Source organism: Haemaphysalis longicornis, unplaced genomic scaffold (genome assembly GCF_048455015.1).
Source record: "Haemaphysalis longicornis isolate Haplotype H1 unplaced genomic scaffold, Haemaphysalis longicornis Haplotype H1 scaffold_9, whole genome shotgun sequence".
NCBI lineage: Eukaryota > Metazoa > Arthropoda > Arachnida > Ixodida > Ixodidae > Haemaphysalis > Haemaphysalis longicornis.
In genome coordinates, this window is record NW_027526460.1 from 31,386,279 (window position 1) to 31,396,238 (window position 9,960).

Here is a 9,960-nt window from a genome sequence, read left to right on the forward strand (position 1 = left end):
TAATAATAAAACCAGCTCGGTGTCTTGGGAACAAACCACCATCCTCAAGATTGACAACCTACCTTGAGACACTTTGCCATAGGTTCACAATAACCTGCACATATTACACGCAGTTTCTTGGTGCTGACCGGAACGCAGAAATCCGCTGGGATGATTCAGCAGTAACCTTCTCAAGAAATAGCAGTGCCCCAAACACAACTGACACCAGATTTCACAATAAACCAGTAACAGCTTAGCACGTGCATCACAGCCTAGTATCTGGAGTCAGTGCGCCTTCAATTCATCACGTATGCATGCAACTAATTTCATAGTATCAACTAATTTGTTCAAGGTTTATGCTCCCAGCTAGATACCCCTTGTAGACATTTTTTTAAGCCAAGAAAGGAGAGAAACGTGGCTGGAAAGTGAAAACAAAATAAATAAGCACACATTCATCACCAGCAACAAATCAAACCACACACAAACACAGCTTGCACAGTGATGCTGGGATGTAGTACATGTGGTACATACTGGAGCATGCATGAAGCTTGTTCGTGTACTTTGTACTCGCGCGGTTGGCGCACAAACTCCCTAAGCATGGTCTTCACAAAGCATGCATGATAAATGCACTGCCCTTGCTCACTCTTCTGCTCTCTCAACATTACAAGGCATTGAGCAAAGTTTGTTGCCAAAAGCTGGCCAACACTGCGTGACTGCTTTATATACTTTGTGCAAAAGTCGGCAATAGAAATTCAGTGTGAGCGGGACAGAATACATTTCCACATGCGTTTACAGTGAATCAACTTCAAGTACTCTACATTGTAAATATGTTGAATCCATACTTTTCAGCATTGTGTAATTCAGCTGACGTACTTATGTCGCAGTTTAGTGGGTACCGAGTGCTTTAGTTCATTTCCAAAGCTCGAACGACAAGAGAGTGCTTGGCACCCTTCAGTTATTTTATGAACTGCTTGAACATCATTCTAGTTTACAACACAGCGTAATACTTCCTCAATTAAAAAAAAATTAATTTAATGATTTATGTAGGTTTTATGTTCCTTTATGCATGCACAGTTTATGCATGTCAAACACACCCACAGTCTGTTACAATTATGCCTTGGGGGCTTGCAGTGTAACAGCACCTTAAAAGGCACTTTTTTTCATGGAAGAACGCGCATTGGCAGAAAAACGCAAGACATGGCCTATATTCTTCAGTAATTAGCCCTTTGCGACACGCATTAGAATGTAGCTGTCAGAAATATTTGAAACTGCCTGCATCTGTTCTTAATAACCGAAATTTCACTTAAAAACCATAAACAACTCAATCTCATAAGTAGGTAATAAATTAGGTTGTGTCTTAATTGCAAACATGCCATCGTAAACGTGACCATTTCCTAACCATTGCCACAATAGAAAACGCATACACATTATTGTGATCTGTAGCCCTTACATGTTAAGGTAACAGCTTCAGTTTTGCTTTAATAAACGTTTTAACTAGATGGCAAGCGTAAAACCAAAAGCACGTATGTGATGTGCCGAGCATCTGGCGTGTCAAGTAGGTGTTCTTGAACCCCACTTGAACTGCTCAGCCAGCAATCGCATTTCCCCCCATAGAGCGGGGAATGCTGGCTGAGCGGTTCAAGTGGGGATGGCAACGATTGTAACTCCCAAAAATCCTCTTAAAAGTCGCGTGTACAGTTGTACACACTGTGTCGCAAAAGGATTGGACAACGGTTATACAACTCTTTTAACAGACTGGCTAGACATCCTTTTGATCGTTGACTGCTGGCCATGCCTCAATGCAACATTACAGGATGATCATTTATTTACCGTGCCCCCCACAAACTGTTCATTCATTTCAATGCCTTTCATTGTCAACCATGCTTACATGCAGAAGGTTCGTCAGTTTCCCGCAATCACTCGGGGTGCTAGAAACCAGAGACGCACGATCCTGGGTTAGTACACAGGCAGCAGCACATCAGCTATGCAAGTTACCCGGCAAGCTAAAAGTGCAACAGTCCTTGCTCTTGCGATGAATGCTGACAAGCAACAATGTTGGGTGTAGTAGGACACATTACGGCACGACTTTTTTTTTTTTTTCAGGCAGTGGTAGTTGTGCAGGCTTTGGGGGCAGACACACGGTCATGCTGGAAAAGAAAAAGAAAACAAGGACATGGCATTACAACACCATTCTGTTTGCATTTAGCGCTGCACTGGCAAAAGGTAAGACTTTGGTGGGGTATCACACCCACAGCAAATTGCATGTACACACACAAGTGAACCTACAAAATTGAGCGCATATTTAAGCAGCCCTCTTGGTGTAAACTGCAAGAAGTTTACATGCACCAAGAATGACCAAAACCTAGGCAAGACGGCAGATTTTTCAATAAACTTTTCGAAAATTAGCCCGTATAAAGCAAACAGCAGGCTTGTAATGTAGAACGGTTGGGCAACTGTTTTAACATACAAAAAAAAAAAGGCGTGGCGGCTAGAGAAAAAACATTTTGTTTCTTTAAGTGATTTCTTTTTGTATCCATCAGATATTTTTACTTCTGGGAGGAAGGCAAGGAGTTTGCAAAGAACAAGGTGTCAGTAGGATTAACCGCCAAGAGCTTCTACGTGCACTGCACAGCCATCGAGATGATGTCTTCAAAAGTTGTTTGTTGGTTCCCCGACGTTTCAGGCATAGTTTTTCTCAAATTTCCTCCGAGTTGACCAATTTTGGATTAAAATCATCCTTACCACTGAAGGCAGTGAGCCTGTTAACACATTTCACACACACACACTCGTACCTCACAAGAAAGCCTTTTACGGCCTTTCTGTGTCGCTCCACACACCAAGTGGAATAAACCCAAAAATAAGGCTCATAAATGTACACAACATCAATATGCAACTAGCAAGTCTTTTCCGTATCTATACGAGGGATGACAATGTTATTCTTCTTTTTCTTCTCCATCATCTTCCATGTCTTCTTTATCTCCGGTCTGTTCTTCCTCTTGTGCAGCCTCACCAACATCTTCCATCTCGTCGTCGCCTGCCTTCTCTTCGTCAGCTCCCTTATCGCCCTGAGTATCGCCAGCGCCTTCATCATCTTGAGTAGCCAAGGCATCTTCAGTCTCCTCTTTACTTTCCTTGGGCTCATGATCAGTCTCCGCACTTACTTCCTCCTCTTTCTCCTCAGCGTCTTCTTTCTCCTCAGCATCTTCCTCCTTAGCAACTTCTTCAGTGTGTTCTGTCACTTCTTCAACTGCACCCTCGTCATCCACCTTCTCAACATCGGTTTTCACTTCTTCTTTACTGCCGTCAGCAACCTCCATGCTTTCATCACGATCGCCTGCAAGGGCTTCCGATGTCCCGTTTACCATAATGTCGCTGGCCTCTACTTTACCCTTGTCTTCATCCGTTAAGTCAAAGGGTTCCAGACCTTCAGGCAGCAAACTCTGAGGGAACGATGATCGAGGTCAAGGCACGAATTGTTATGAAGTTCAATAAACAACAACACAAGCTTGCAAAGGCTGCCCGAAAGATGTTAAGGAGTAAAACTCGATTAAAAAGAAAACAATTTTGCTGTTCTAACTTATTTCATCCTGCTAAAAGACTCATTTTGCTTCTTATGCTACTGTCATTTCTGTGACACCACAAAAGTGCGCTACACGCAAAACTGCAACAAAGATAACTTTTTTAAATGGATATTTTGGAAAGAAGCTCTGTCCTGTTTAAAAGGAATTTTAACTGAAAGAGTGTTAATTATAGATAATTATAGAGGAGTCCAATTAAACAGCAACCAACCCTGAGGCAGCTGTTCCATTTTACCGGTGAACTCATTTAACTGATTTCCATGGCACCATACGGAAAATCTTGATTTTGTGATCTGAAACTTTGTTAATGGAGCCTTTTAAATTGTGCACTGTCATAGTGCACCTATTAATGCACAAGTGATGACTTTTTTTTTTCCGTCAAACTGCTGTAGCCAATAACAATGCATATTATTTTCTTTTTCTTCACAAATGTGTCAAGAAAGCATGGGGACTTCCAGCAAGAATAGAAAACTATGGTGTTTTAATAGCTTATTCGGAAAACGTATTTTTAGTGCAGAACCAGGAAGAGAAATTTTATGTGTGCTTATTATAACTTTCCAGGTCCAAACAGCATCCGTTCAGTTATGCCAATTGAAAAATTCTACCAAGCATGCCAATAAAGCTCATCTCTCAGCATGAAAAAGGCTTAACAGAAGGCCAATTTAGTTGGGGGACACAAACCCGTTCACCAATAAGCCCCACAGAATGCACGGACACAGTTGCATACAGGCAGCGCAACATGTCAAATTTTGACAACTCAAAGGTACCACTTAACTTATGAGTCTGAATTGATTCTAATTATTGCAACACATCAGCTAGAACACAATAGAATTCCCATTTGAATCTAGAATAGAAAGTGTTAGGCTACCTCATTGGGATAGTACATGCAGTTTTTCTAGCACTGAGTTATTTTTCAGCATCAAGATAGTTTGCTAGTGAAAATTTCCACGCAAGTGATTAATTAATGGCTGCACTGTACTGAACATGGCCCTATTCAGGAAGCTCTGCTAAGTCACACAAAGTGAGAATCAGATTGTACAGATCAACAGAGCTCTCTCTACCATGTGGTTATCACTAAAGATTCCCCTTTCTGCATTTGATAAACTGCAAATCCAAAAGTAGTGTAGAAAAACATGCAACTTCCAATAAACAACCACACACATTTCATATTGTGAGGTTTCCTCAAGATTGTACAAACAAGAGTTGATTGTGGCTGCTACAATCCTTAGGCAGCCAGAGTGAACTTTGACTACCGCTGCACAGTTCGAACAGTGCTAACACGACGCAGTCGCAGAAAGAAGGACCCTACCAAAATAGCTCGGCTTTCTTAACTTGACTGTCGGACAACACTCTTTATTGGTGACGTCAACAGCTGTACTGAAAACTGTTCACCTCCTACACAATCCTGAAGTTTTAGCATCATTTGTGTATGGCTCACAAAGTCGGTTAAATTTGTTGCAGTTTTTTTTTTTCAGCAGCAGCAAAAAGATGCCAATAAACTTTTTTTCCTGCAGAGTTCCCTCGCAAAACTGCCGTGAAAGGCTACTAAATTTAGCAGCTTCCCCATCAATGTGATCAATTTGCTTGGAGACTGCATGTATTATTCCGGGCGTTACGATGAAACGACCAGTGCTAATGTATGCCATACATTTTTGTTGCAGAAACTTCACTGTTTAAACCACCGCGAGCTTTTAGCTGGAACAATGCAATGCATACAAAATGATTGGAATAATAGATCACACGGCAATCTCAATATTTTTCTCCCACTAATAGACCCTTTGCAAAATGGCCAAATCGTTGGCGGAAAAGCAGCAAGCCACTCTTGGCAACGCTGTGCACCCGCTGCGCCGCCATTAAAAAGGAAGTGAAAAGGCTGCGAGCACAGAGTTTCTATGGAGTAGCTACCGTCCACCGTCCACGTAATTGCATACGCGTCGTGGGGCAACAGACTCGTGAAGCCGTGGGCAAAAACGTGCAACCGCAACGGCGTTGCTACAACCTGCTTCCTTTCTAATGGCGTCGTCGCGTTTACCACCAGTGTTACCACCGCTGAATTCTCAGTGTTGTCCGCCTTTTTGCAAAAGGTCTATAACAGCAATTAGAAAAACTCTCAGAATAGTAGCCTGCTAATCAGTATAGCAATATGAGAATGAGATAGGTACTATAATCCACATTGTAGATAAGACAGATTACCTCTACAGCAAGTGTAGGTAGAGCTGTAAAAAGAACGCAAGCATTACGATAAAGTAAAAACAATTGGCTCACCGATCCATTCAGGTTGTATTCCGCAGGATCCAGCTTCAAGAAAACAATCAACCTGTCCTCTTCCGTGGCTTCGTCGAAGTCATCAAAGTCCTGTTGAACCAATAAAGAGATCAGAAAAACCATCCATATTTAGGGCTTAAAGCGCCAAAGTTGCTACACATGCAGTGAGGGGCAACGGATTAGTTTAAACCACTTGACGTTCTCGTTAGCGAGCATTGAAATCTTGTACACGCACATGGTTACGCATGCCTCCAACACAACCTCCATAGCTAGACGTCCAATCGGAGATCTCATACGGCACAGTCCGCTGAGCCTTCGTGACAGGCAATAAAAGTATGAGAATTCTTAATTAAAAGGTCACTAATGTGAAAACAAGTTTGCCTGTATCTGTAGTGCTCTGTGAAGTGCTCTTCTATGTAATGAAAAAATAGGAGGGAGACTAGAGATAAAAACTCCAAGCGTTAATTAGTGTTTTCCTGAAAAATGAAACGTCCACTCTTGAAACAAAGGCTGGCTATGTGATATTTCAGTTGAAACAAACAGTACTGATTGTAAACAAACAGTACCTATCGAGCTTTCAGAGTCCCTTCAAGGCCACAGCACCATGAACAAAGGTCACGCTTACATTAGCTACATAGTTTAAAATCTAATTTTTTCAAACACAGCTAAAATGAGCACATACGTCCTGGTCAAAGATATTTAAAATGACGGTAACAATTAGGGTAGAAAAAGTGCGTTCCTGTGTCATTTCTATGACAATGTTGTCTTCCTTACCCCGCAGTAGTCTTTTTCGTTGAAGAAGTGAGGCGGGGGTGTGCAGACACCATCGACCTTTTTGCAGTGCTCCTTCATGAAGTCCCTGTCCTCCTCCTTGCCTGGTTCGGTGATGTCGATCGACTCGAATGGCACCTTTATCGACTGCAGAATCATCAACGCCCTCTGCTGTTTTTTCTTGACCTGCAAAGCAGCCACAATTTGAAGCATATAAGCACTACCACCAAGACACGAAACATAATTCCCAAAGCATCGTTTCAAGAAAATACTTGTCTCTACTGATTGAAAAACTTTCAACCACCTAATGGCTACAAGCAACCTCACGGAAAGAACACTTTTAGTGTTTGAATATAATGTCTGTGCTAAACGCACGCCATGTGAGAAAGTTTTGCCAGCAAAAATTAGCTTCACTCGATAACTTTTAAAATCACTGCTTGCATGCCCGACATTAGGGCAGTGATGATGTTAATGATTGTAGGGTTTAACGCGCCGACGCAACGCAGGCGATGAGGCACGCTGTAGTGGAGAGCTCCGAATTAATTTTGACCACCTGGGGATCTTCAACGTGCGCCGGAATCTCGTACACACGGGTGTTTTTGCTTTTCGCCTCTATCAGAAAAGCCAACTTTAGGACACAAAGGTCGCCAACCCAACATGACTAGAGAAGAGAAAAAAAGCACTACATACATTAGCCAGCAGTGTTGTTGCTCCTACTGACTTCATAATTTTTTTTCTTAGATTTATAGTCAATGCATTTAAATGGCTTATTTAAGCAAAATTTCTGGCACCATAAATTCATGGCTTTCCAGACTTCAGGATTTAGAAACAACAGGCGAGATAGAGTGAATTTTGCAAAGTTAGGAAGTCGAGGCACTTTCTGCTTCTTTTTAGTTTCTTGTTGAACGAGAGACGATGACTATCACCATGGGACAATGCTCCAAAATAAGGAACAAGTGGTTGCCCGGGCATTAAATGCAAAAACAACGCACAAGCCTTATAAATATAAACTGCTCACTGAGCAGCACAGGACTGCAGCAGCATCACTCAACCGGCTTGCAGAGTTAGGCACGTAAGCAGAATAACAATTACCACTAGGGGCGATTTCAAGAGGGTGGCTTCTGCGGTTTCAGCCCACTCCGACATCCTGATGTGTGAATACATTAATGTTGCAGCACCAAATTCAATACATGAAAGCATGTGTTCTCAGCTTTGAGGGGTGTTAATAATGAGTAGTTTTCTACTTATTTTCTGGAGGGAAAGTTTACTTTTTCACTTGTGTGGGATTGTTCCCGTCCCTCGAATCAAATTTCCCTCAGCAGTGGCCATGATCACCACACTTGTGGAATGCTTACAAGCCATAAGGAAACAAACTAGCGGAACTTGTATCGTTGCTTTACATCAAGGTTGGCTCAGTAGCTGAGAGAGTAGTACTAATTTATTTTGTGGCTCTAAAAACTGGGAAAGGGCCACTATTCAAAAAGGAACACGCCTGTTTTTAGGCTATTTTTGTCCGAGGTTACTTCCCCCCCCCCCCCCCCCTGTGAAAATGGAAAGAGCATTTATAGCAAGAAATCATAATTTCCGACTTCCTTTCTGACTAGAATATTAGATTATAGCTGGAATCGACAGCTTCTAACTAGAAAAATTCTTAGTCTAGCTAGAGACGATTATTTCCAGCTTGCGGGTTTTTTCTTTTCTTCTAACTGGACTGACAAATTCTAGCCGGAAGGAAATCTCAATACAGCTAGAAATTAACTAGAAACTGAATTTCTTGCTAGAAATTCTGCCTATTTCTAGTTAGAATACTTCTAGCTAGAAGAAATTTCTTGTTCAATAATCCAGCTAGAAAAAACATTTTCACCTGGGCCGTAAAATCCTGCGTAAACCAACACGACGAAGAAAAAGAGAGAAAGCAACCACATCGAGGATTACCATGCATAAAACGGGGAAACAAGTTACATCATTAGTGGAGAACAGAAGTGTAAAAGTTTATTTTGTGGCCCTAAAAACTAAGAAAGGGCCGCTATTCAAAAGGGAATACGCCTGCTTTCAGGCTATTTTTTTTATCCGAGGTTAACTTACTGTCCCGTAAAATCCTGCGTAAACCAGAACGACATAAAAAAAAAAAAACACATCGAGGATTAGCAGCATAAAACGTGGAAACGAAAACACGCTGACGCTCCACGAAAATCGCCGTGAAGTTATCAATGGTCAGATCGAAGTTCACACGTGCGTCTACAATGCAGAAACCTGAAACCGCCGCAAGTGCCTTTTCGATCATTACCGAAATTTCACCCTCATTTAATTTTCAACCTTCTTCAAAACCTTAATTCGTGCTTTTACAGCCGCTACCACAAAGCACACCACCTTGGAACAGCCGAAGAAAGCGACTCCGGGCCGGCCAGCGTTGTTTCAACACCGCGCTATATTCCAGCCGTTTTATGTTGCAACGCTAAAAGTCCTCTTGTTTTAAGCTTGCGAGAAGATGCTGGCAGCAACCCATGCGTACTACGAGCCCCCCACCGCCTGCGCAATTCGGAAGACGCGCACGGGTGGTGCCGCGGCGGCCCAACCCCTCCGGCAAACCCCTCTCTAGACGGGACGTTCCGCTATCTTCCGAAATAGCGGCGAAGTCGTCCGGAAGAAACACCCCAGGCGTAAACAGGACATATGCCTTCAAGGCAGTTTCAGCGGCGGTGCATGGCCTTGCACGGTCGCTGCGTTTTCCGTCGCGTGCGTCTTCCGGGCCGACCAGCACCCGTCGGTCCCAAACCACGACCGAAGCCGCTGAATAAGGAGTGGGGGGACACCGGAGGAGCGGTCGAACGACCTACCTCCTTGCTGGCAGAGATTCCGGACACATAGAGTTTGATCACCATCTTGCACGGGCCGAGGCGGTCACTGGAGAGTGTTTTCGCGGAGTCGGCAACGTCGCTTCCACTCGCGGCTCAAGCAGAAGAGGACGGCACCCAGGAGTGAAACACCACTACACCACTGCGTTCCTTTCGTCGCAGCCTCGCAGCAGAAGCCCGTTCTCGGCTCGATGCGGCGCTGTTCCCAACACTGGCAGACGCACGCTGACGGAGCGACAGAACTGGACGATTCGGGAACGAGCACCGACAGCCACCATGAACAAAACAAGAGTGCGTGGCGTCATGGTCACGTGCTGCGGTGGGCGGGGACCTTTGCCGCTCCAGTGGTTTTGGTTTCGGTTTCGATTTCGCTCTCGTTGCAGACGCCCTGTGCTTGAGAAAATTTGCCGATGCGACAGAAATTGAGGCAGGCACCTAATCAGAATGTAAATGTGATTCAGAGCATGTGTCGCCTTTTTTTTATTTTTATACCATCAATGCAATTCGTGCAA

At 43.4% G+C, this 9,960-nt stretch overlaps 1 protein-coding gene across 2 annotated transcripts; it reads right to left on the reverse strand.

Annotated features, from left to right (window-relative positions):
- Window positions 1-2,142: 2,142 nt before the first annotated feature.
- LOC144152629 (uncharacterized) lies at window positions 2,143-9,740 on the reverse strand. Of its 2 annotated transcripts, none has more exons than XM_077683965.1 (4): window positions 8,964-9,136; window positions 6,597-6,779; window positions 5,823-5,912; window positions 2,143-3,419 (listed from the first exon to the last, which is right to left on the reverse strand). In XM_077683965.1, the coding sequence occupies exons 2-4, from the start codon at window positions 6,750-6,752 to the stop codon at window positions 2,913-2,915; spliced, it is 753 nt and encodes a 250-aa protein (XP_077540091.1). In that variant the 5' UTR covers window positions 6,753-6,779; window positions 8,964-9,136; the 3' UTR covers window positions 2,143-2,912. The 2 variants fall into 2 exon arrangements, with proteins under 2 accessions (XP_077540091.1, XP_077540090.1); XM_077683964.1 differs by lacking the exon at window positions 8,964-9,136 and adding an exon at window positions 9,431-9,740 and having other exon boundaries at window positions 2,152-3,419.
- Window positions 9,741-9,960: the final 220 nt, after the last annotated feature.

What these genes read in the sequence shown, in the direction of transcription:
- LOC144152629 (XM_077683964.1), bottom strand. Translation starts at nt 9,475, where the DNA reads ATGGTGATCAAACTCTATGTGTCCGGAATCTCTGCCAGCAAGGAG. An exon ending in GAATCTCTGCCAGCAAGGAG is followed by an intron (nt 6,780 to 9,430) that starts GTAGGTCGTTCG and finishes GCTGCTTTGCAG; the next exon opens with GTCAAGAAAAAACAGCAGAG. An exon ending in ACGAAAAAGACTACTGCGGG is followed by an intron (nt 5,913 to 6,596) that starts GTAAGGAAGACA and finishes TTGGTTCAACAG; the next exon opens with GACTTTGATGACTTCGACGA.